This window comes from Hermetia illucens, chromosome 1, assembly GCF_905115235.1.
Source record: "Hermetia illucens chromosome 1, iHerIll2.2.curated.20191125, whole genome shotgun sequence".
Taxonomy (NCBI): Eukaryota; Metazoa; Arthropoda; class Insecta; order Diptera; family Stratiomyidae; genus Hermetia; species Hermetia illucens.
In genome coordinates, this window is record NC_051849.1 from 59,261,982 (window position 1) to 59,288,588 (window position 26,607).

General features: G+C 43.3%; 2 protein-coding genes across 2 annotated transcripts; one reads left to right on the forward strand and one right to left on the reverse strand.

Annotated features, from left to right (window-relative positions):
• The first annotated feature begins 161 nt into the window (after positions 1-161).
• Positions 162-10,466, forward strand: LOC119661613 (zinc finger protein 525-like). The gene is made up of 2 exons (XM_038071031.1): positions 162-294; positions 9,427-10,466. The coding sequence occupies exon 2, from the start codon at positions 9,542-9,544 to the stop codon at positions 10,448-10,450; it is 909 nt and encodes a 302-aa protein (XP_037926959.1). The 5' UTR covers positions 162-294; positions 9,427-9,541; the 3' UTR covers positions 10,451-10,466.
• LOC119661612 (ATPase ASNA1 homolog) lies at positions 10,460-21,573 on the reverse strand. The gene is made up of 7 exons (XM_038071029.1): positions 21,338-21,573; positions 21,157-21,274; positions 20,918-21,099; positions 11,328-11,412; positions 11,088-11,261; positions 10,849-11,025; positions 10,460-10,788 (listed from the first exon to the last, which is right to left on the reverse strand). Exons 1-7 carry the CDS (start codon positions 21,448-21,450, stop codon positions 10,645-10,647), a joined length of 993 nt encoding a protein of 330 aa, XP_037926957.1. The 5' UTR covers positions 21,451-21,573; the 3' UTR covers positions 10,460-10,644.
• Between the last annotated feature and the right edge of the window lie 5,034 nt (positions 21,574-26,607).

Genomic DNA, 26,607 nt, shown 5'->3' on the forward strand with positions numbered 1-26,607 from the left:
AGTGCTAAATTTGAAACGATCGTTCAGGGCGGGGAAAGCCGTATTCAGCCGGGAGGGGTTTAACGGTCGCTTGATATCGACGACCTTCTTCGCAGCGTTGCATTGTTTACAAACAAATGAACCGCTGTAATTGTGCCCTAATCAGAAACGAATGCTCATACGTCATCGATTGCGGAAGTGAATTGTTCTGATTTTCATAATTCCATGGTCATTGGAGTTTTGTTCTAAACAAAAGTGTACGAGAGTGAATCTGAAAAGGATGCGATGTTGAGTATGATTACGACTGTTCTCAAAGTAATTTGAATGATAATTTATCACCTTGAGCTCTCCCATTTTGTTTGGCTTTTATTCCGTTCTTTTATTACTTTTTCACGCCTTCCTTAATTTATTATTTTTCTATTCAAGCGTCTAATGTTAATTATTTTTAAAGTCAAGCAAAAGACAACGGAAAACGCATACACACATTTACGGCAGATATTATTTTAAGGACCTTCTGGAAGAAAACAAAGTGATATCGATTTTTCGTTCAAAAGTTGATATCAAAGCATTTATGCTGATTTCATTGTTAAAAAAACAAATTCGCGTCCTCCAGTTCTTGAATTCGAGCAGTAATATGCTACCTTCGTCTATTGAATACCTCTAGCGTTTCCTTGAGTTTTCACACTGGTTATTTGTCCTTCGGGTTTTTCTCATGTTGAATGTGGCACCTTTGCACGTTGATAATTGTGGAAACTTCTGCTTTGTCAAATATTTCATGTCTCTCATGGTTGTACTCAAGAAGACTACATACAGGAGGTTCGTCTCCCGGCAGATTGCTTGAATTTGTATGGTGAAAGAAATGCATGGCATATGTACGCCGTTCTGCTATCGCATACATAAGAAAACCATCAAGGCGCAATCGACATACTCTACATAGTATTCATTTGACACGGTAACATAAAAATTTCTATCTTCGAAGAAGTTTATAGTAAGCATAATATTCGAGATAGGGAATTCATAGTCAATTAATTTATATATGAGTCCGTTTTAGCATACGAACTCAAAGGGCTTTTCTAAGTTCAATGCACTTGCTACCGTGGGTTCATTATTGACGTTGTCTACTGGTATACTGATCTCATCAAGATAGTTCAATGCATGTTGTGTACCGTGTTTATGTCGGAACCCAAACTGATGATGATTTGCATTAGGACCATCAGATAATGATAACATTCGATGCCGATATCAGCGCCTCTACTTATAATCAACGGCGCAACAACCGGTATCCGGTCTAGGCCTGCCTTAATAAGGAACTCCAGACATCCCGGTTTTGCGCCGAGGTTCACCAATACGATATCCCTGAAAGGTGTCTGGCCTCCTGACCTACGCCATCGCTCCATCTTAGGCAAGGTCTGCCTCGTCTTCTTTTTCTACCATAGATATTGCCCTTATAGACTTTCCGGGTGGGATCATCCTCATCCATACGGATTAAGTGACCTACCCACCGTAACCTATTGAGCCGGATTTTGTCCACAACCTGACGGTCCTGGTATCACTCATAGATTTCGTTGCTATGTAGGCTACGGAATCGGCCATTCTCATGTAGGGGGCCAACAATTCTTCGGAGGATTCTTCTCTCGAACGCGGCCAAGAGTTCGCAATTCTTCTTGCTAAGAACCCAGTCTCCGAGGAGTACATGAGGACTGGCAAGATCATTGTCTTGTACAGTAAGAGCTTTCACCCTATGGTGAGACGTTTCGAGCGGAACAATTTTTGTAAGCTGAAATAGGCCTAAATCTACTGCTGGTCGCAAAGTGGTCAATCTGATCGCTCGTACGGTGGTGATCAGTTAAAACCCAACCGACCTTACCGACAACACGGAACAATATTCCACCAATGACAAGACGGTGAAAGCTGCAGAAATCCACAAACCTCCCACCATTATCGTTTCTTCTTCTTTCTTCTTCTTCTTTCTTCAATATATGTTTGAGCAAGGTGTTGTCAAAGCCTACTTTGGCATTCATATCACCCATCACGATCACAATGTCACCTTTAGGACGTCTCTCCTGAACTGCGTGTAATTGCTCATAGAAAGCATCCTTCTCCACTATATATTTTCTTTTTTTGGGAGTAGAGTAGGTGAATGCGTTTACGCACAGAGTGTTGGACTCCCGCAACGGTGCGCTGTCGGACTACCAACTAAACACCTCCCTGTCATCAGGGAACTAGCCTGGAACCGTTTGACACGCTGCTTCGGACTAGCCCTCAGGCTCTCCCGGCTTTGGGAGCCTTCAAGTCAGGGAATTCCTTTCACCAACGGAAGGGATGTGGAGGAAGTTAGTTGTCAGTTCAGGAAACCCCTTACCGTTCGATCCCCCCGCCGATCGAGTTCAATATTTTTCGCAATAAGAAAAGACCGAACATAATGCGCAATACGATTCCAGCTGCCAGCGCTCTTCAGCATCTCTCTGATAATGTTGTCTGGAGAGAGCTCCCCCGTGTCTGCTTAAAGCTACTGACGAAAACCGTTCCACCTCTCGCAAGAGAAAAAGGTGTGTTCAGCGTCGTCCGCCACTCCATTACAGAACACACAATCAGGAGATCGCGCCTTCCCAATCCTGTGCAGGTAAGACTGAAAACCTCCATGCTCACTTAGAAGTTGCCAAAAGTAGAGGCATGGGGGTAATAGCAGGATGTGATGTCAACGCTCACCACATATGCTGGGGAAGTTTGAACATCAATGCAAGAGGATCGAGACTACTGGAGTATCTAGTAGGAACCGATTTGCAGATCCTAAATGTGGGTAATGAACCCACTTTCTTCAACGTGGTCAGGCGAGAGGTCATCGACATCACGGTGGCATCTCCTGACATCGCGGCTCTGATCGGAGAGTGGAGAGTATCAAACGATATCACACTCTCGGATCGCAGACGCATTGATTTCGTTATGGGCATGGATCGGAATCGAGGAAGACAGATTGGGTAATGTATCAAACAGAATTGAACGCCCGAGTTACGATCCCTGGGAGGCGCATCAAATCCATTGCTGGAATTGAGAAGACAACCCAGATGATCACAACTAGCATGAGAGAAGCTTTCGAAGAAAGCTGTCCACTCAAGATGCCAAAGAAGGGTAAAACACCATGGTGGAACTCGGATTTGGAAAAACAGAGGAGAACGACAAGGATGCTCCTTAATCGTGCTCTGAAGGGCGAATCAAGCACTAGCTGGAATCGCTATAAAGAGGCACAGAAGGCTCTAAAGAAGAGCATAAGATCGGCTAAACGATCATCTTGGAGACGCTTTTGCGAAGAGACTAACTCTCTTGAGGCAACCTCAAAGCTGAAGCGGATTCTGGTCAAAGAACGTAGCCAGAAACTGAGTTATTTACGTTTACAGAATGGGAAGTACACAGAAAGCGATGAAGAAACGGCAAATCATTTGCTTGAAGTACACTTCCCAGGCAGCATCCAAAATCTAATCTCGGGGCCAACAGGTGCATACAGCCCTCAACCGAGAGATTGGAATCTGGCATGCAAAGTAGTATCACTGGAGCGAGTGAAATGGGCATTTAACTCGTTTCACAGATATAAATCCGCAGGTCCGGATGGCATCATTCTTGCGCTAGTAATAGAAGGAATGGATGCCCTGGGTCGACACATTCGGAATATATATCGGGCATGCCTAGCACACGCTTATATTCCAATTATATGGCGGGATGTGAAGGTGTTGTTCATTCCCAAACCAGGAAAACCCACCTACACAGACGCAAAAAGCTTTCGACCGATCAGCCTAACGTCCTTTCTGCTAAAAGGACTAGAAAAATTAGTAGATCGGTTCATAAGGGATACACACATTCCTAAATGGCCACTTCACCATAGGCAACACGCCTACCAGAAGGGCAAATCCACGGAGACAGCACTCCATGAACTTACGGCAAAAATTGAAAAGGCGATGTCCGATAAAGAATACGCTTTAGGCGCATTCATGGACATCGAAGGTGCCTTCAATTATGCCTCATTTGCGGCAATTTGTGATGCGGCAAGACAGCACGGAATCGAACCGCTGCTAATCAGTTGGATCCTTCACATGCTAGAGTGGAGAAAAATCCACATATCGGTCGGCCAGAAGTCTATTGAAGCAGGATGTCTCAGGGGCTGCCCACAGGGAGGGGTTCTCTCTCCACTGTTATGGCTCTTGGTGATGGATGCCCTGCTGTGGCTCCTGGAGGACAAAAAAGTCTTCGCGCAAGCATTTGCCGACGACCTAGCCGTAATAATTACCGGCAAGTTTGCGGACACAGTATGTGACCGCTTGAATGCAACTCTGCATGTAATCCACAGCTGGTGCCTCCGCAATGGACTCACGGTGAACGCTAGAAAGACTGGACTAGTTATGTTCACTAGGAACGTCAGGTGGGGCAGCTATACGCTACCCACCTTAGCAGGGGCGGAAATCCAGCTGGCACAAACAGTCAAGTACTTAGGAGTGCATTTCGACTCCAAGTTAACGTGGAAGCATCATATCCAGAAACAATACCAGAAATCCTGCAGATTGCTCTGGTGCTGTAGGAATGCGATAGGTAAGACCTGGGGACTTTCACCTAAACGGATATATTGGATGTATACATCCATAATAAAACCCATTTTGATGTATGCATGCATCGTCTGGTGGCCAAGACTGAACTTTGCTAACAGCAGGAAGCTGCTAACGCAGATTCAGAGACTTGGTTGTCTAAGTATTACTGGAGCAATGAGTACTACGCCGACTGCGGCACTTGAAGCCATCCTAAATTTACCCCCCATCCACTTGGAGGTGAAACGGAAAGCAGCCAACGACGCATATAGGCTCGATACCATTGGGGCGTGGAAAGGCGGCCAATCCAACGGGCATGCGTCTATATGGAAATTCCTTGAAAAACATCCGGTAGGCCTGATGCCGACCGATCATATGGTTTCCAGATTCGTCTTTACAAGACATACACTGTCGTAATCACCGAAAGAGAAGAATGGTCGACAAGTGGCCATGAGTCTTTTCAGATTACAGACCTAATAATCTTCACCGACGGGTCAGTCACGGAGGATGGATCGGGTGCAGGCGTGTTCTCGGAGAATCCGATTATAGAACAGGCCCGACCCCTCGGAAAAATGACGACCATATTCCAGGCGGAGATATATGCCATTTCATTGGCAGCAGAAGAATGTCTGCGACAAAAATGGAGGGGTCGCACCATTCGAATCTGTTCCGACAGTCGGGCGGCATTATCAGCGCTAGATGGCAACAACATATCAAGCCAGTTGGTGTGGAGTTGTCATCAGGTGCTGCTGAAACTTGGCCGACTGAACGAAACATTCCTGATGTGGGTGCCGGGGCACTCTAACATCGCCGGTAATGAGGGGGCTGATAGACTGGCTCGCCGAGGGTCTGGATCCACAATGGTGGGCCCAGAACCAGCTCTTGGAATCCGACCATCTACTGTCAAGTCTACTCTAAAAGGTGAAATTGCAAGGATTCACGCAACCGAGTGGAGAAATTTGGACTCTTGCCGGCAAGCGAAAATCCTTGTGAAGGAGCCTAGGGCCACTAGAGCGGCATTTTTGTTGTCCCTTAAGAAGTGGGACATGAAAACCCTAGTAGGGCTTTTGACGGGACACTGCCTCTTAAACTACCATATGGAAAAGATTGGGGTAGTGGTTTCGGCTGTGTGCAGCCAGTGTGAGGAGGAGGAGGAGACAGCCCTGCACTTTTTATGCAGCTGCCCGGCATCCTCTGATCTCAGACGAAGACACCTTGGCAAGGTTTTCTTCAATGAAGAATCTGCACACTCTCTGCCTCTTGAGAATGTTCTCAGATTCGCTAAAGCCTGCGAACACCGTAGGCGGGAAGCCATTGAATAGGCAACTTACGGGAATAGTACAATGGGCCTAATAATGGCCTGAGTGCTCGGAGCTGCGGCTCCCCCCATTTAACTAAACTAAACTAGAAGTTGGGTAAGGAAGTAGTCAATCTCACTGTACGTTCGGTTCGACCACGGGTCTAAATTGTCATGGCTCATCTTCGAGTCGAGCATTAAACCTGTTAAATAACAGTTGGTTTTGACTCTATAGTCAACTCGCCGATCGATATGGTACGCAGGATCGGGATTCTCCTTCTGGTCCAGACGACTACTTCAATTTTTTTCCAGCGCAAGGCTGAATCATCCATCCGCTTACCCGTCGCATCAACATGCCAAGTCTGCTTTACGCCTATTCAACAGTGCGTCCGGCAACAAGTGCCTCAACGTCGTCTGCATAACCAACCAAGCGCGACTCTTTGGGCATGTCGAGTCTCAGCAAACTACAGGGTGCGGCAGCATAACTTCCTTTTTTCAAAACTCAATAAAAACTATTGTATGTAACCTCATTTTCCTCAAAAAACCAGGGACCAATAATTCCAGCTGAGGAAATTGCACACCACACTGTGACTTTGGGTGAATGCAAAGGCTTTTGATGCAATTCTCGAGGGTTGGTGTCAGCCCAGTAGCGCATGTTTTGTTTGTTAACCGACCCACACAAATGAAAATGGGCTTCATCGCTAAAAAAAACAATAGCACCCTCGGGAACGAAATCAAGAAGAAGCTCACACGCGTTCATCCGAGAATTGAAGTCACGTTCTGAAAGTTCCTGCACTATCGCCATCTTATAGGGATGAAAATGAAGATCATCACGAACAATTCTTCTCACAGAACGATCGGATAGTTAAAGGGCAGATGCGTGTTTGCGCGCAGAACGCCGTGGCGATCGCAACAATGACTGCTTCAATGTTCTCAGATGATCTAACGGGCCGAGGGACTCCAGTTCTTCCTTGTGTCGCACTTGCAGCTTGTCTGAATGTAGTGACCCATGTAAGAATTGATTTGCGGTCTGGGATGGAAGCCAACGGGGCTACATTAAAGCGATTGCGAAATGTACGCTGTGTTGCAATAAGCGAACATCCGTTTGAAAAGTAAACCTCAACAGCAAAGGCACGCTCCTCACTATTCCAACGCATGATAGCGACTGAACCGTGTCGGGACAAAACTTTACAGTATCCCCTCTTGAACGAGACCACTAGCGCTCCGCTATGACATCAAATAACTGAGTGGCGCGCATTTTAAAAAAGGAAGTTATGCTGCCGCACCCTGTATCATAGGATCCTTGTGCTACTCCCGACGTGATTTCCATCCTCCTTTGGCCCTCTAGCGTCTCATAGAGCAGGGGGCGGTCTCTCATATAATCCCCCAATATCCGCAAGAGATAGCTTGGCACGTGAAATGAATTTTCTAATGTGCCTAGAATATCTGTCCATCTTACGGAATTGAAGGCATTTCTGACATCAAGCGTTATGAGGTGCACTATTCGTCTAGATCGGCGGCTGTGTGCTTCGGCTCGATGAACCGCATCCACGACCCCCATAACAGCATCTGCTGTGGATCTCCCTGTTCTGAACCCGAACTACCTTGGGGATAAGTCTCCGGCAGCGCGGATCGCTTTAACTGCTGATGAGCTTCTCGAGCACTTTCCCGGCCGAGTCAAGCATACTCATATTACTCATACTCAGTAACCATTCGACACCGGATTCGTGTCTGCTGCTACTCGGCTTTACAGAGTACAAAAGCACATCGTCGCAAGAGGGATAAGAGTATTCTACTACAAAATCCCACATGTTAAGCTTATATCATTGGAATTCTCCCTCGAGTTGGAAAAAGCAAGCATTCTGCGGACTCTCGAACCCTTGTCAAGGAGCGTGCACACATTCCAGAAAGCAATCACTACTTCGTTTTCAATAGCCAAAGGTCGTAGCCGTAAACCAGAGGCCAGAATATCCCGATGACGTACTAACGAAGACTCAGAGCCTTTGAGTAACAGTGGTGGTCACTTCCCATATGCTGCTTCATTCATTGGCACAGAACAATCTCAACTTGATGTTGGTGTTGAGGTATTTGCAGCAAGGGCGGTTAATACGTCGGGTTATATCAACCTTGCTGTCACCACCGGCAGAAACAATACTATCAAGATTTTGATCGACACCCCCGATATTCTGCCCGTTAAAGCAGTTCAGTTCGATTCTGCTTGCTTCTCTTTCCAAATTTAGACCCATTTGATTAAGCTCTGTGACTCGGGGAGCGAATGGGCAGATGCCATCAACGTACTCAAGGTCTTTGAGGAAAGTTTATACCTTTACTTGGTCTATTCAAGTTCCCGTACAAGGCGCTTTCGACTTCAAATTCCTATGAAATTTTATCTTGATACAGCTGTTAATTTCTCCGGGATGCCCCCTATTTAGAGCATTCCAGATTGTCCACGTCACCGAAAACTTTGCCGAAATCGGCGAGGAGCAGGTGAAGCGGTGATCTAGATTCCACACACTAATCCTAATTAACCCGAACTGCTGGTGTGGTCAGTGCAGGAGTAGCCAGAATGGAACCGGGTCTTTACCGGTCAAGCCTTTAAGCGTTCCAGGATAATTTTAGTCGATATGTTTGCTACGATAGCAAGCATGAAAATACTTCTCCATTGGTCGCAACTAAGACAGGCGCCTTTTTTCGGAACCCTGACGGCCATCCCCTTCTTCCACTCTCTCGGAAAGATCTTAAATTCCCATATAATCTAAAGATTTTCCCCCCCTTGAGTGCATTAATGGCCCAGATTACTTCATTTTTGTTCGGAGGAGCAATATCTGCATCTGCATGATAAAGTGACTAACCATTTTATCCATAAACGTCACCGGATGTTATACAGTTGAGAGGGGTGGTGAAGTATTGCCCTACATCTTAAGTCAAGATCATTTTCAAACTGAGTCCGGAAAGTGGACCGTGTTTAGCTTCTGGGGTCGCGCTTTCCACCCCTTCGAAAAGATGCGGACACAATACGTAAGCGAAAGCGCGAGACCATTAAGTGATGATCTCGCTCGAGGCTAATGTCCGCGCCTTTTTTGTTTTCCACATATAGAAGAGAACTCCTAAATCTACTGGTAACCGCGATGTGATCGATTTAATTAAGTGTACATTGTTGATTGACTGACTCTCTCCTCGAGCAGAATGTCGCAAATGACGAGACAGTAGAAGCTGCAGAAATCTACAAACCTCTCACTGACACCAACAATGCTGGGATACCATAATGGTGAAAACAAAGCAGCAGAGGAGAACATTTCGACGAAAATATCGCCCAATCCCAGATTTTTATTTCATAGTAGAGCCACGAGAAGTGCTTTCCTATATGAACAATGTTGCTGGTAATATTATAGGTTTTCAATCTCAGGAACACAATTATGATTTATTTATTTATTTAATTCTTTTGACTTTATTGGGATTCTTTGTAATTATACCGATGGCTATTCTCTTTATCATTTGATTATATTCCTAATAAAATTCTTATTAAAACCAAGTCTATTGCACGCTTTGAATGCTTCTCCATTTCTCTCTCCTTACCAGCTGAAAAGATGTCTTCCCTAAGATTCGTTACACGATTCAACTGAATATAGTTAAACACTTTCTTGATAAATATTTAATCCTCAAAAATGGTGCAAAGCAGTTCACTACGAATATAATGGAACAAAATAATTTAAAAACAATCGATTGTGCAGATGTCTTCCAAGATAGCTCATGTTCAGTGCAAAACTGCGTATTAGAGACGAAATACCGTTGCCAACATTGCTCTCTTCAATTTTTAAAACGTACAACTTTAGATATTCATCTCAAAAGGAATCACGCAGAGAATCCTTTAGCCTTCATCGTTCATTGCAAAAAAAATGCCTCAAAATCTTCACATCGCCCTCAATTGTGTGAAAAGACAACATATGAACACTTAAACGATAGCAAAGTACAGACCCTAAAGTGCGACTTCTGCCACAAAACATTTTCGAAAGCATGCAATAAACAACGCCATATTAGAGTGCACACCGGCGAAAAGCCTTACAAATGCAAAGAGTGCGATGAAAAATTCTCCCATCTGAGCACTTTGAGAAAACACCTTTTGGTACATTCTAAGGAGAAAACTCATCAATGTGAGATTTGCGGAAAGGTATTCACGCTCAAAGGCAATTTGGTAGTCCATATGCGAAGTCACTTAGGCTCACGCCCATTCAATTGCACTGAGTGCGATAAATCATTTTTTACGAACGCCCATCTTCGTGACCATTTGAATATTCATTCGCTGAAGATAGAAAATACGTGCAGCATTTGCACAAAGACGTTCCTGTCCAAAAATAGCTATAATAAACATTTAAAAGTTCACTCCGGGGAAAAATGCCACGAGTGTGGAATATGCAGTAAAAAGTTCAAACAAAAATCTCATTTGAATACCCACTTAGTGACGCATTCCACCCAAAAACTGTTTAAGTGCAATATCTGCCACAAAGAATTTAAGAGAAATGATCATGTGCGTGCGCATTATAAAGTACATCTCAAACAAATTATGAAGGTCAATAAACCTGGAGAACTTTATAAGGAACCATAAAAAATTAAGTTTCAAATTCTATCGTTGTTTTATTGCGGTAAATTATTTCCTTCCCTTAATTTATACAAAAAAGTGGATCATTATTATGTAAGGTTTTCATTTTTCCAGAAGAGCCATGACATACGCATTGAAATGCAATTTACTCAGCCATCAGTCGAATCGAATGCCAAGTGATGAAACGTTACGTTCAACATTTAAGGGGAGTAGGGCTTAATTAAGTTTTCGGAGAATTTCTTAACGCTCTCGACACCCCGTACTTCATTCTCTAGTAACGGCAGCTTTGTAACATGGAAGTCTTCATATAAATCGGCTATTTGGTCTAAATACTTTCCTTGCACCTGGAATTGGAAGTTGCATTAATAAGGCTATACTCGACTTTGCTTATATCTTCGCATTACCTTATACCGTGACTGACACATGGAGCACGGTGCCTGATTTGCTTTCTTAAACAACAATTGATTAACAATTATGTTATGCGTATCAATACCACACTTTGTTAACTCTTGTACTAAACGTTCCGTTTCGTAAAGGGATAAAAATTCTGCTATACACACACAGACAAAAGTTGTCTCGTCCTGAAAGAGAAGTAGTTATTAACGAAGTGACCTGGCATTGTCATCGACAATTGTATGCTTACTGGATTTCGGAATTGATCATTAACCTGTCGTATAACGTTCAGCATGTCGTCTAGCTTTGCTGATAGTGCATCCGCACTGAATTCTTGCATACCAAATAAGGCACCAAGCTGGGAAATGAAGGGAGCGACTTTCATTTTTAATCGGAGCAATTTACCGAGACCCCTTTCGACGACCTATTTGTGATGAAATTTTATATAGAGTAAGAGCAATGAATAAAAAAAAATAAAAATCGAATTTACCTGCGGAAAGGACAAAAGTCTTAGAGTGTGTCCTGTTGGTGCTGTATCAAATACCACAACGGAAAAGTTCATTGCCTTTACTAATCTGGAATTGAACATTAAATTCAAATTAAGTATTGAAAGTTCAAAGGCCAGTTCTCATACCAAAAATCTAAATCAATTGGAACAACTGTGCCCCCTACCTTCCGATGCGGTCAATTTATAATTTATTAACGAAAAAATGCATATGAAAAAAGCTTCAAAAAAGGAAAAAAAGACAACCAATCTTATACTTAAAATTAGGGAAAGAGGAAAACCCAAGGAGCAGCTCAAATAGGAGGATGTTGGGGGAAGTAAAGAGAATTTGAACAAGTAATTCATCGAGTGGCATTTACTGACATTAAATGCTAATTTTTTCACTGAACCTCGGCGCCCTAGAGTTGTGCCAACTTGTTGTCAATGGGGGAGGTCACTGATAAAGGCTTTAGCATTTCAAAGAAAAATCGACCCCATTAGCTATGCAGCTAAAATAAATTGCATTGACTTATGGTTTCTACTATGTATAACGGAAAAACAAAGTAAATTCAGAAACGGTATTCGAGGCACCAGAATCAATTCTAATGCTCCGTAGATCACCTCTTCTTTGTTTAGCCTATGTCCTGTTTAGTAGCGAGTTGGCTTGTCTAAATCGAGTGCCCAATTTTCTCGGTCATAGGCTTAGTCTGGGAGGAATCGGGAGGCTCTCAGGTCACCATCAACCGTATCAATCCATTGTTGTAAATTTTTTTTTCACTTAAAATCTTTGATTGAGACAAAAATGTGACTGTCAAAATATTTAAGACTGGAGCCACAGCCGTCTGTAGTCTTCCCAGTGCATTCGTTACAAAAATTGCTCGACTGCCGCAAATCACAGATGCGACGCCTGCGCTTGTTCCTCGCTGCGTTTTCTTCCGGGTAGAAAGGCTTTAGCTGGGCCAGGAAAACTCTCATGAGCATACTTTCGAAGCCGAGGATGAAATGATGTGGGCCTAGCTCAAGGATTTCATAGTGGCCTTCATAACTACGAGTTTCGGGAGGCGCCCATCCTAATTAGGACGTCTGAGGATCGTTAGGCACATTGACTACGTTTTTTTCACGTGGTTCGCGAGTGGCGGCGACTTCAGTTACCGCACTGCGTCCTCCAGCAGACAACAACCTGAGGATGTTAAGGTTCGAACAAATGTCGAGTACAGGGTTGCTAGGGAGTTTCAGGTTCTGCCCATATTCCAGCTCCGCGGGACTTACAACTAATTCTTCATGATTGGCTATCCTGAGGCCAAGTAGGTCGACTGGCAGGACTTACGACCAAGAAGAGTCGCCTTGAATCATTATAGCGGTTTTCGCGTCCTGTGACATCTTTCGAGCATCCCATTTGACTGCGGGTTGTACGCAGTTTTTCGGTGGCGTTTGCCTAACTCCGAGAAAATGGAAGACTCGAAATGCATTCCCTTCTCGGTGATTATAATTGCCGGCGTCACTCGCAGGGCTTCAGTACAAGATTGTGTAGAAATATCTTTCAGAGGTATCGTCTCAGGCGTGAACCTATCGAAGATTGTAAGGTAATACCTGAAACAATGCGAGTCTCGCAAAAGGCCAATATGTCGAGATGGATTATGTAAAAGTGCTAAGTGAGAGAGGGAGAACCCGCCAATCTCTTTGCTAATATGTTTCGTAGTTTTGCATTTTCTGGCATACGATTTATTATTTATTAATTTAATTAAAGACAATATACAGAAAAGTCAATTCCTAGTTAATGGCTTAACTAAGCATAAGGGCGTTGTAGAATCAGCATAGCCTTGGTATCGCGGAGTTAAAGTAGATTTGGCATTTGCTGACATTCAGAATCAGCTTCTTAACCGAGTCCATGAAAAGAAACTCGGTATGATAGGTAGGAGCAAAAGCCAACGAAGAACTTAATAAAGAAAGGCATGAGGAGAGGAATGGCGAGAAACTTGGAGCAGTCCGGATTAAGGAGAGGTGTAGATTGAGCAGTGGTTGTGGGAGTAAACACGGAGCAGCAAAGATGATGATGAAGAATGGGAAGACTGGGTGAGGGGACGGGGACCAAAACAATTTCAAGTTACCGTGGGCAAACGCGGCCTCGACGGTCAACAAGTATCTCTTATGCACTAGTTTAATCATCGACTTCACAGTGGAGTGCAAAGCTCTGAAATGGGCAAGTGTCAGTGTCATTCTTTGAAGTCCGGAACTTGTTATTAAGGATCTCCGTGGTGAACCAAGTTGGGTAAGAACGAAGACAAGTAGGAGAAGGACATAACAGGAGAGACGATCGAAAAGGATTTTATGAAAAATGCCAAGAGCTTGATCACACGTACCAGTGGATTGACGCTTGGAAGAGATGTTTGGAAGGAATAGAAAGGACGACTAGGTCAGTTGAGCTTGAGCGGGTTAAACGCTCCGCAGAGGAAGAAAGGGAGGGAAAGGAACTTGACAGTAAGCAGTTCCAACAAGCTGTCAAACAATTCTTCCTGCAGGTGGGAAGGGCTAGCACAGGGGACATAGATACAAGATACAATAAACCGGTTGGAATTAGGCGGGGAGACACGTAGCGTAACACATGATGAGCCTGAGGAGGAAAAAACGATTTCGGCGTAGAGTTGGTTTTTAATTGCAATTAGGACTTCAACACCAGTGGACTTACACGACACAGCGCGGTCCCTGTCGTAGCGGAAAATGATGTTGCAGAGCCAGCGGGAATAGATTGAAGGCCCCCAGCTTGATTCTCAAACCCCTAACATTTTGATAAAACAGACGGACACTGAACACATAATTAGTTACATTGATCAGTGAGGCAAGCGGGGTATCCTGAAATTTACTCGCGAGTTGCTACACTTATACGGCTTAATAAACACACCTTTAGACCAGAAAGAAGAATGCCGATTGTGTCACGTTCGTGCCGATAAGTGATTTTAAAAGAAGTTATCAATCGGACAGGGTTGCTGTCTTTTCATTCATTCTGGTGCAAAAATTAATTATTCATGGATGACCAGAAATATGTTGTGGTAAGTAACCAGTTCATTGTCCGGATGACTATGTGTGTTAAATCGAAAACGGCGGGGAATACTTCCTTATAGAAATCGATCGGAATATATGTGCCCTTAGTCTCTTGTCTGAGGTCTAGACATTGATTCGAAGATAAAAAACTCCCTAAATCTGTTTGAAGAATTGCGTCGTTCATCTGCGCCTCCGCAATTACCGGAAAATCGATGATGGCAGAAATCTTGACCTGTTCAACATGTGACTTCTTCAACATGAGTGTGCGTCGGAAACTACGTTATCCTTTCCCGATATGTGTTGAATATCGGAAGTTTAAGTGCAAAAGATGGGAACACTTTTCGGACTTCTGTTGAAAAGCAAAAATCAAGAAATTCTTTAGCCATTAAAGGCAAATCAAGCTAGACTTAGTGGTTAGAGCGCTAGCCGGTCGCAGCGGAAAGAAATTGGTGAGAAAATACCTGGATGTCGGGTCCAGTCGACTCAGCTGTGAATGAGTAAATTAGGATATTACCCTCCATTACCATTGCGTAATGGATAATGCACATTGCCTTTAATGAAGTGTTCTAACACCCTTCAAAGCGCAGGTCCAATTGGATTGTCACTCCAAAGAATTATTATTCGACTAAACAGCCCCAAATTCCCACGTTGAAAAGTATTGCTCTTGCTTTTTTGGCCTGGAAATTTGAGAAAGCTTACACCAGCTGAGCGCAATGCTGACCACATTGCCTCCTACACTGTACTGTAGTGTACCGTTACGCTCTTGAATGAAGTGCTTTAACACACTTCAAGGCCCTGATCCGATATGGATTGTTGCGCCAACGATTATTGCACCTGCTGAAGCCCGAAATCTTGGGCAGCCATTCGCTTCAGGTAGGCTACCAGTCTTATAAACTCCCATGTTAGTAGATGGACCGTTCAAAAAATAATGATCCAAAGCATACGGCATTCTAAACATCAGTAATTAAAAATTTGAAATCATGAAAGCACAAAGCCCGAAGTTAAATTCAAAATATAGTTGTAGTTGCAGCCACAAGTTGAATTTTAGGTGCAATGGACTAAACGTATATTTTATAGTGATTAAACGAGAAATGAAGCAACTTAGCAACGTATTTTGCTATTTGCTAGTATTTGGTTTAGATGTGCAGAACCCAGTATAATGAGGACCACTTGCCATCTTCTTTAGTGCTTTACGCCCTCCTTGAAACAGAACTTGGTCGGCCCTCAGGGCAGGTACTAGTACACGATGTGATTGGAAGGCGGAAATGACAGTGGATAGGTCACACATTAAGGAGGCGCGGCAATTGCATTGTGGGCCACGCCGTACAGTGGAATCCAAGATGATCGGCGAGTGCGTCGCCCCAAGGGCACTTGGCGCAGAACAGTAAACCAGGAGTGCGAATGTCTCATGAAGCCGCGGGGTGAGCTGAAGGGTAATTCAGGTAACCGCCAACGATGGTGCGTAGATGTGATTGACTCGCTATAACCCACCAAGGGGCAAATGGCAACCAGTATATAATAATAATAATGGAATTTCTTGCAAACTTTGCGCAGTCGTGCCTTATTGCGATTGTAATTCAAGAGCAGTTTTCCAGTAAATCGAAAAGAGAATAATATACTCTCATTAACTTTATTTGAATAGAGATCGGAATGAAATATATTTTGGGGCTTTGATTTTATGTAGACGCATCACCACCATTTGATTTAAATTTTTCGGTTGGTTAGTTTCTGAAAAAGCGTCTTATATTGCTGTAAGTTTGTGCTTTTTAACCTCTCATTCCCCTATTTCGCAACCAATGCCAAACCCAAGACCTCATACGTAAAGTACTGATTGAGACCTTTCATTTCATATTCCACATGATTAAAATTGCACTCTTTGCTTATACGAAAACCAGGACCAGAAAATGGACTTATTCGGGAAAAACTCGTTAGCTCTAAGGTATCCCTCAAATGCCAAAAGTAGCAAGAGAGGAACCCCAGGAGTGCTCAATGAATGTTAAAGATTAAGGAGTGTCTAAAAAGAAAAATTCCGCTACGACTCATAGAGAACACAGCTACAATCTGGAGGAACTACCTTGGCTTAATACGCTAGTTGGTGATTTGAGAAATTAAAAAAAAAAACTCCTAACTGAAAGCTAGAATATGCTGCCCCAACGGTAGACCTAAGCAACACCAAACTGTACTACCCTTGACGTATGGCTAAATCAAAAATTACGGGGAGAGCGAATCAGCCGGTGTCTAAAAGGAGAAAGACATACTGGAAATTCCGAAGAACGGTCGAACGAACGTGTCGGCAAGCGAAAAAAGTCCAAGAGGAACGAAAATAGTGATTATGCCAAGGCCATATACATAAAGGAAGAAGAAAGAAAAGAGGTGCTTGTTATATTCAGACCTCGACCTAAAAGGAATAGACAAAACTGTCAGCAGAATATAACGAATCTATACAGGCGATGTTATGTTTCAACTGAAAGATCTGGCTGACTTCGGAATTATAGAAGCGTATAGATGAACGAACGGAATTAAAAGCTGTATTATTCACTGCGGGTCATCGCGAACATGCCGCGCTCGAGCTCCGATACCGGGGATTGTTGCTGTTATTGCGATGGTGAGAAAAGCAGAAGTTACCGTAGATAGTAATTGTTTCAGAACTGTATACCGTATCAGGAAAAAACTTGCATGTGGTCATTCGATGTTCTTTGAGGGACGTTAATGATCGACTCCTCATCAACAATGACGAGCAGCTGAAGAAGTGGAAAAAGTATTTAACAAAACTCTTAACTGTATCACATCCATTGAAATTTCGCCTATTGTCGATGAAAGGGCCAGTCATTTTAACATGCGGGCACGGAATGCTCCTCCTAATAGAAGAAAAATCCTCTAGGTTGACCTTCACGATCTCCGCGCAGAGCTATTAATCGGAGTTCCTGCGGTTTCTGTAGATCTGCTACTTTCTCTTATACGGTAATCCTGCGAATCCGAAACTTTCCCAGAGAGTGGGTAAAGGAAATGATCGTTAAGATTCCAAAGAAGGATACCCGTCTTGAGTGCGATAATTGGAGGGTTATCTGCGTGTTCTCTACTGTTGCAAAGACAATAGCTATAATAATCCTGGAGTGCATCAAGGGACGCCACGAAAGCTTGATCGACAGAAAGCAGGCTGGTTTTCGTTCTGAATTCTCCTGTATTGACTAAACGAACGTTCGGCGGACCATTTGAAACAATACGCGGAGTTTAGGTTTCCGCTTCGCCTGCTTTTCATCAATTTGGGCTTTCGACAGCGACAACAGGGAGTGTATCTGGAGTGCTCTACGCAGGAGAGTCATTCCGGATATAATAATAGTTATTATGCGAGCGACATATAATGACGCCAAATGTCACGAGCTCTACCGAAGTAAACTTTCAGAGGAAATAGAGATAAAAGCGGAGTCCACCAGCGTTACATCTTGTTGCCGATATTTTTTCTTCCTGTTATCGGTGATGTTATTCATGCTCTCTTGTACAGAGGATTTCAATGGACCATTGTCTTGTCCAGAGGATGTGGACAATTTCAATGGACCATAACATCTTTCCTCGAATACCTCGACTACGCTGATTTAAAAAAAAAAGAGATAGATAGAGTCGGACTAAATATAATCACCAACAAAATCAAGGTTCTCAGTCTGACCGGTCATCGCACTCTTCCTATATGCATTAATAGGCAGAGAATCGAAGGTGTTCATCAATTTGTTTTTCTAGGAAGCGTCGTTTCTGCTGATGGTGGAATTGAACTGGATGTCGCTCGACCCGCTAGATCCACTGTCTTGTCTGAAATCTGGAAATCCAGTTTTTTCAAGACCAAGATCAAATTGAGACTGTTCCGTGCTAATGTTCTTTCTGTCGTCAACACTTGTCTGCCACGTGTCATTGGTATAAGCTGGCCTGATACTACTTCGAACAAAGAACTTCGTCGGCCCGGGCGAAATGATCAAAATGCGGGATCGGCAATGAATAGATCATACGTTAAGGAGGGCGACAGTTCCCCTGCTGGATACGCCATGCAGAGGAACCCACTTTCCTTGGATGGCCAACGAGCAGGTCGCCCTAGGAGCACTTTGCCCAGAACAGTAGAAAAGGAGTGTAGGATCCACGGCAAGTTCTGTAAGGAGTTTAGCGGATGGTGTACGGTGGCCGATAGCCGTGGTGGATGGGCTATGTCCTATCAAGGGAAGAATGGCAACCATCGAAGATCTCGATGAAGTGATATTCAGAGGAGAAATCTGCACTTTCTTAAAAGAACAATTAAAATCGCAGCACCTTGGAGAAGAATCCATTGTGAGTTTAAGAAAAGCCTATGAAGGTATGAATAGAAAGACCATATTATCAACGAGTGCAATAAGGAACCCAATGCATCATGCATCATGAGTCAGTCTGCCAGTGACTTCGTAAGGGCGGTGTACGTGTGTACAGCTGCTACTCTTTACTCAGTATCATATATATCTAAATTTGAAGACAACCGTGTGCTCGATAGAAGGGGCGAAGTTGAAAGGGGCCCGCGAGTGGAGGAAGTGGCTAAGTCTACTAGAAGTTTTAGCCCAATTAGCCATGATTCTGTAATTTAATTATGTAAGCGCCTTTCAGAAAGGAGGAGGATCTTTATCAGCGGTGCGGTGGCGCTTGGTGTGGTACGTCGCATTAGCGAAGACTCACCCATAACGATAACCATTCAATGATTTTCGAACGATGGAGGGGGCCACACAACAGGAAACCAGCACAGTCAAAGCCTGAACGGACAACAGGCTAGTCTGCAAAGGAATTGGATGCTTTGCATGTGATAAAATGCGTCATCAAAGCGTGAGACGCGTCATGGCGCCTAGAGATGCATATTCCCCAGTAGAAGACACAACAACTGATAGAATATGGAATTGGCCAGCCTTCGACCAGCTTGCTACCTGATGGGACGAATGAAAGGCCGTTTATTCCTATAGATTATCTGACCCAATTTCTTGCTGAAATTATAACGAGAATATGTTCCGAGAAAGGATGAGACGCTGACTCCTCCTAGGTTTCTCTCAATGCGACAACAACTTCTTCAGTATCCAGAGACGGATTGCCGAAAATTTATAGTGTAAAGCTGCGGCCTGGACGTCATACCGAATAGGACCTTAAGCGCGCGCATTTTCGCTTTGTTCGAGGCGTGTATATCCGAGGTGACATTTCCTACAGCATGGAAACGGCAGAAACTAGTACTACTGTCTAAGGTTGGGAATCCTCGAAGCGAGCCTATAGACCCATACGACATTTAATTGCTTGCAGTTTTCGAGAGCCAACGAAGCCATCCAGATGCATTGATGCAAGGAAATAATAATAATAATCGTTGGCACAACAATCCATATTGGATCAGGGCCTTGAAGTGTGTTAGAGCACTTCATTCAAGACCGTAACGGTACACTACAGTACACTGTAGGAGGCAATGTGGTCAGCATTGCGCTCGCCCGAGATTATTACCCTAATTTCACTCAGGTACTCATTCACAGCTGAGTCGACTGGTATCCGACGTCAAGTCACGATACAAATTCCACTGCCACCAGTGAGATTTGAACCGCGACCTTCCATACGATAGCCTTGTGCTCTAACCACTCAGCTATCCGGATACGCAAGGAAGTGGTAGTCCCATAATATTACGTGGTAGTGACTTTGGAAGTAAGAAATGCATTTAATTTGGCCAATAGGAGCTTTATACGGAAATCGCCTCGCTGCGATGCAGAAAGAAGGTTATGACAAAGATGACAGAACCTAGGAGTATCCGATATAAACTGCAAAAATCCGGGGAGACGAAAAAAGTGCGGTTATGAGCGCCAAATATTGAAGAAAAGAGACCAAGCCAGCCAGGAAAGTATGTAATTTAATATCATATAGCGGTTCCACGGGGCAGGAGATGTTGGAGTGGTTTTAACGGATAATCTCACACATTGGCGTGTCCAACAGTCACGCTCGCGACCGCGGTGATTCCCGTTCCATTTCTTTATGAGCGTTTTGATCCACACTTAAGAGGAATGAGTTTAATAGTATTGCGGGCTTTGAACTGCCATGGCTAGTTCGAAATACTATTAGATAACCCAGGAGTCGTAGCAGGCGTCAAATAAAACGCGCGTAATATGTAATCTTGCGAATTCAGCAAATAGTTGTAATTGTGAATGTGTGTTAGCCAAATTTGTTGTTTCGTGTCGTTCTCAGTAGACGGGGGAATAACTGCATTATGATGTCCGTCAAGCGAGTTCGCTCCTTAAGAAGATATTAGGACAGCAGTGGAACAGGTTCATATACTATAAAATACACGATAGATTGTTTCCTGCAACAACTCCTCAGCCGGCAGAATTGTATCCAAGGGAGATTATAACTTAAATAGACACCCACACATACTAACAATTGTTGCAACGCCATAGCATTGGCAGAGTATAAGTTTTTATGGTTGATTAAGCCTCGCCCTCTTCATGTCAGATGAGCATCTCAATAAACTGCGAATTGAAATTTCTGGACAAAGTCCACACTCAAATGTTTCTTCCCTCTTTACCACTCACTTCATAACTTCCGCGTAGCTCATTGCCTCGTCGATCCCAGGCAGGGCGCCTATCATTTCATGCAAAACTCCTTTGCTTAGCTTCATCGCTTCATTCTCCCCCTCGAAATACTCATCAGGCAGCTCATTAATGCCTGCGTTCGGATCAATTTCCATCGCAAAAAGATTCTCGAATCCATTAACCTAGAAACAAAGAAAAATAAAAATTCTAATCACATAGTACCCCCCATAGAATCCTACCTTTGTCGGAACTTTCGTGAATTTCTGGTCGAACGCATCAGAAATATTGTGCGCTGGATCTGTGGAAATAATAAGAACTGATTCACGGACTTTTGCCAACTGCACAGCCAAGCTGCAACTGCAATAATCAGAAATTGAGATGAAATCACGGTTTTCCACAAGCTTAACCGATGTTCCCAACCTGCATGTTGTCTTTCCTACGCCTCCCTTGCCACCGACAAATATCCACTTTAATGACGTCTGCTCAATGATGTTCCGCAAGCTTGGATCTAGTTGTCCTGCCTCGTCATCCATGATATATTGATTAATTTGAGCTTAATTTCTGAAATTTGCCACAGCACTACCGGAGAACCGAATCGCAAATTGCAACAACAAGAACGGAAATTTATGAAGTGTTAACGTCAATGTGACAAGTGATGATTAAACCAACTGATGCTGTGAAGTTAGAAGTAAATATTCGCTGAATCACTTTGAGAATCACTGAGATATCGAATCTAAGAATTTTTCTTGCATTAACGGCTATTCAGTGCAATTTATAGAGAGACGAGAGGTATCGGTGAAGTTAGCCAAAATCAGAGGAAATAAATAATTTCGATATTTATCTCAGATTCAGATGATGAACGTTGAAATTTCCTATTTTCCACATATCCAATAAATATATTTTGTGGTTTTGAGTGCCTAAAACGTATTTGTCTCATTGCTATTATCACACTAAATGTATAATTTAAAACTGCAATTGTGCCCCACGTACGTGTGATTTTCCTGCTAGATGTGCTGAATCAAATATATTTTCCCAGTTGGAGAATAAAATATAAAATTTCATTTTCTTCGCGTTTTAAAAATTTAAGAACTATTGGCTCATATATTGTATATAGAGCGGTCCATAAGATTCTTTATAAAGTGGTCATGAAAATTATCAATTTAATCCATTTCAAAGTTTTTCGCTTAATGAACTGAAGAGATACTAAACTTTTCCTTTAATAATGGGAATAATCTCATTTGAAAAACGACCGCATCTAATTAACGGATCTTGTTAGCTAACTTTTCATGCACAACTTCAATGATTTGTGATTTTATTTCAGGAATACTTGGATCATCATTATGCTTAAGATTCAGAACAGTCTTTTACACTTTCAGTATAACATCTACCATCTGGATTACCTACCTTATTCTAGTAGGGGGCTTAGTAGGGACTCCCTCCTGGGAAATCATAAGGTACCCAAAGCTAAGCGGTAATCAAAAAACCCCAACCGAAGTGTTATGCAAATGGAGTCTCTTCGGTACCCGCCGACCGCCCAATGTAACAAGCCTTTCTTATGTTCATTATATCCATGTACTCAGCTGCGCTTCCAGAATTTGCGACTTTATCCTTCGTTCCTCCTACCAATTTATGGATATCTATTTCTCAGCATTCTTTCACTCATATAACCCTTTATCCATAATATTTTTCAATATGCTCTGTGGTTGTGATCGCCCTGCAACTGAATCTGTGCAAAAGAGTTATATTCGATTTCCAAATTTTAAAGAAATGTTTCTTACTCAACTTATCCTTTTTCAACTTTTTAACGGCTTGACGAACAGCTCTGTAACTTCCGGAATTTAATACCGTGACAAATTACACAATATTCGCCACCTTAATGTTTTTGAGATTCCATTTGAAGCTCTTATGCTACTTCAATTAGTGGTCAAAGGGTAGTATAGGTCCCATGGCGAAACGAGGATTAGTATCCACGATGGAGCATAAAACCTGGGAAACGCCTACTGAACCAACACCAACAGCTTTACTACCAAACCTTATCTCTACCTTCACGTGGAGCTCTTTCTTAACGAAAAGCTGCAGATGAAGAAGGATGAAGGCGAGTGCCCCGCGCCTAAAAACTGGACAAATTGTACTAACTGGTCTTCCAGGTTGGGAGCTGGGGAAAGCCAACAACCCTACACGGAAAACCGAAGTTACGAAGCCACAACGAGAGCCTCGGACTGGGCTGATAACACGACGACGAACCCGGCAACCACAACGGAATAACGATTTGCGCATTTTCTCATGGAACGAACGCTCCCTGTACAGAGATGGAGCTGCCAAGCAGCTAGCTGGTACCCTGCCTCAATATAGGGCTGATGTAACAGCGTTGTAGGAGATGCGTTGGACAGGGACCGGTTACCTGGAAAAGAGTCACAACACCATGTATTATAGCGGCTAATTAGTAAACCATGTGCTCGGAGTAGGTTTCTTAGTCAGTCAAAAAATGAAACCTGCTGTTATCGACTTTGAAAATATAAGCGAACGGTTATGCACTTTGCGCTTGCGAGGAAAATGTAGAAACATAAGCGTCATTAACGTTCACGCCCCTACAGAGGAGACTGCAGAGTCGGAGAAGGATACCTTCTACGAGGCAGTAGAACGAACCCTCGAAGCCTGTCCCAGATATGATATTAAAATCATACTTGGGGATTTTAACAGCCAAGTAGGGAAGGAGCCCGTAATCAGGCGATACGTTGGTTCCCATAGCTTACACGAAAATACAAATGATAACGGACTGCGGATTATTCAATTAGCAGGGTCACACGAAATGGTTGTTGGAAGTACCTGGTTTGCGCGGAAAGTGGTCCACAAACAAACGTGGGCCTCCCCAGTCGGGACCACTTTCAATCAACCTTGATGAATGTCAGAACATATCGGGGAGCCAATATAGACTAGGATCACTATCTGGATGCCGCAATAACCGCAGTCAACAGAGATCCTGGAGATGAAGCAACAACAAATGATCACAATCACCTGAACAACTTTATCATAAATACGTTATCACAAATACTTGGCCCCAGTCGCAAAAAGAGTCGGAACGGTTGGTTTAACAATACATTCATCGCTATCGACGGAACCGAAGAATGCTGCATACCGAGTAATGTTGCATTCTCAAAGGACGCGGGCGCGCGTAGAGACTTATCACGAACTCCGTCGAGCGGAGAAGCGACTTCATAGGCGGAAAAAGGAAGCCTGGGAGAACCAACAAGTCTGTGAACTAGAAAAGTTCCGGGAGCAACCGCACCAGGCGCGCAACAAGTCAGCAGGATGAAGCCTTACACACCTCGATGCTCATCCTGCCCAGACAAAGAGGGAAATCTGATTTCCGACATAATGGGCATATTGGAGCGATGGATTGAGTACTTTGACGAACTACTGAGCAACCACAATATCGGCGACGGACAAATACTGCCACCACAAAGTGTAGAAGAAACAGTCCGTGCAATTCATCGGCTTAAAAGTCGCCAGGAACCGATGTAATTACAGCTAAATTGATTAAATATGGAGGCGACCAATTACACCGAGTAGTTCATCAACTTGTGCTGAAAGTATGGAATAGCGAATCAATGCCTAACGACAGGCAAAGAGGCATTATCTGTCCCATACATAAAAAGGGAGATATCAATCTACGACAAGGGGATGCCCTAAATGCAAGGGGAACGATCCTCTTTAAGTCCACCCAACTACTGGCCTATGTTGACGATATCGATATCATGGGAAGAACCACCCGAGATGTACAAACTACCTTCATCCAGATCGACCAGACCGCCCTAGATCTTGGGTTGCACATCAATATGGTGGCAAAGTGAGCACCGAAAACCAACCAACCAACAACATCGAACCGTACTGGTCAAACGGGAAGAATAAAGATAGGAGAATACAACTTTGAGACCGTTGACAATTTCTCCTATCTAGGGTTGAAAATCACAACCGATAACAGCTACAACGAGGAAATCCCCGCATGGTTGTTGTCAGCCAATAGAGCCTATTTCAGCTTACAAAAATTGTTTCGCTCGAAACGTCGCAGTATAGGGTCAAAGCTCTTACTGTACAAGACAATGATGTTGCCAGTTCTCATGTATTCCTCGGAGAATTGGGTTCTTAGCAAGAAGAATTGCGAACTCTTGGCCGCATTCGAGGGAAAAATCCTCTGAAGAATTTTTGGCCCCCTACATGAAGATGGACGATTCCGTAGCTTACATAACGACGAAATCTATGAGCCATACCATGACCGTCAGGTTGTGGATAAAATCCGGCTCAATAGGTTACGGTGGGCGGGTCACTTAATCCGTATGGATCAGAATGATCGAGTCCGGAAAGCCTATAAGGGCAATATCTATGGTAGAAAAAGAAGACGAGGCAGACCATGCCTGAAATGGAGCGACGGCGTAGGTCAGGACGACAGACTGCTCCCGGGATATCTGGAATACCTTATTAAGGCAGATATAGACCGGATACTGGTTATTGCGCCGTTGATGATAATGATGATGTTACTTTAACTACCTCTTGCCCAGAATGTTACGTGATTATCACTATTTGCAGCTTAGACGCCTGGCTTCATCCCTAGCCTCTCTAAATATTGAGTTATTGGTACCTTTGACTTTTTTCCTGTTTTTTATATGTAGATATATATATGCAATAAGAAATTAGAGCATTCTTCGTTTATTGAAGGTCAAATAAATCAATAAACCACGTGTGGACCATTCAAAACCATAACAAAAAACACGAACGACAACAACAGAGGGTAGTAAAATGGAGAAATTTTCCGTGAGGGTAGAACACAGTCAACCTCTGAGGAGCGAGGAAGACGGAACATCCGTGAGCTCATCTGCAGTTCATTGTGACACGAAATCTCAATCCCCGCCAACTGATGATAGGAAATGAAATACAAAGTCTGTAAACAATCCATGGATTCAACCATGTCCGGAATAAGGTGACTAATTATATCTGAAAATAAGAAAACTATAAAACTAGTGAAAAAACAAGACAACCTATTATATCGCATAGGCACCTTTATATCTCCCGGAACACCAGAGTTCCGAAAAGAAAAAAGTTGGAATTAAAGGTGCCGACGGATGACCGTTCCCAAACTTCATTCAAACCACCGTAGACCGAAAACGTCCCAGATGTAAGATCCAACAATCAACAACGCCTGGGAAAACCTACAGTGGGGCGCTAAATTCTCTAAACAAAGCCGTAGTGCACAAAAAATCTTTTTAATAATTAGTTTCCCAAATCAACAAGCTTAGATTGACTACAGGTCACGATGCTGCTCGTTATCCTTTGCGAAGAAACCATTATCCGGATAAGTGAGGCTAGGGAGTTGGCCAAAACCAACAAGTTTGAGGCCTAGATTTCATATAAGCGCATGACCCCAAATTTTTTTCAGATTTCTGGGTTGGGTAGTTTCTAAAAATGATTCCTGTCTTACTTTACGTTTGCACATTTTTACCGCTTACTTACTCACTTTACAATTTACGTCAAAACTAAAATCTGCTTGTGATAGTACTGATCGAAACCTTTCATTTGATGTCCTACGCGGATAGGTGAAACAAAATTAACATCCCCTCTGCATGTATGGGGAACCTCCTTTGAGCTCCACCTAAATTTATGTCACTCACTCTATGCGTCGGATTTTATAGTTCCCA

Excerpts from the sequence above, each read along its gene's own strand:
- LOC119661613 (XM_038071031.1), top strand. The coding sequence starts at position 9,542 with ATGGAACAAAATAATTTAAAAACAATCGATTGTGCAGATGTCTTCCAA.
- LOC119661612 (XM_038071029.1), bottom strand. The coding sequence starts at position 21,450 with ATGGATGACGAGGCAGGACAACTAGATCCAAGCTTGCGGAACATCATT. Across the intron at positions 21,275-21,337 it reads GTAGGAAAGACAACATGCAG|TTGCAGCTTGGCTGTGCAGT; the intron begins GTTGGGAACATC and ends TGATTATTGCAG. Across the intron at positions 11,413-20,917 it reads AGCTACGCGGAAGTTATGAA|ATTAGTAAAGGCAATGAACT; the intron begins GTGAGTGGTAAA and ends GTTCAATTCCAG.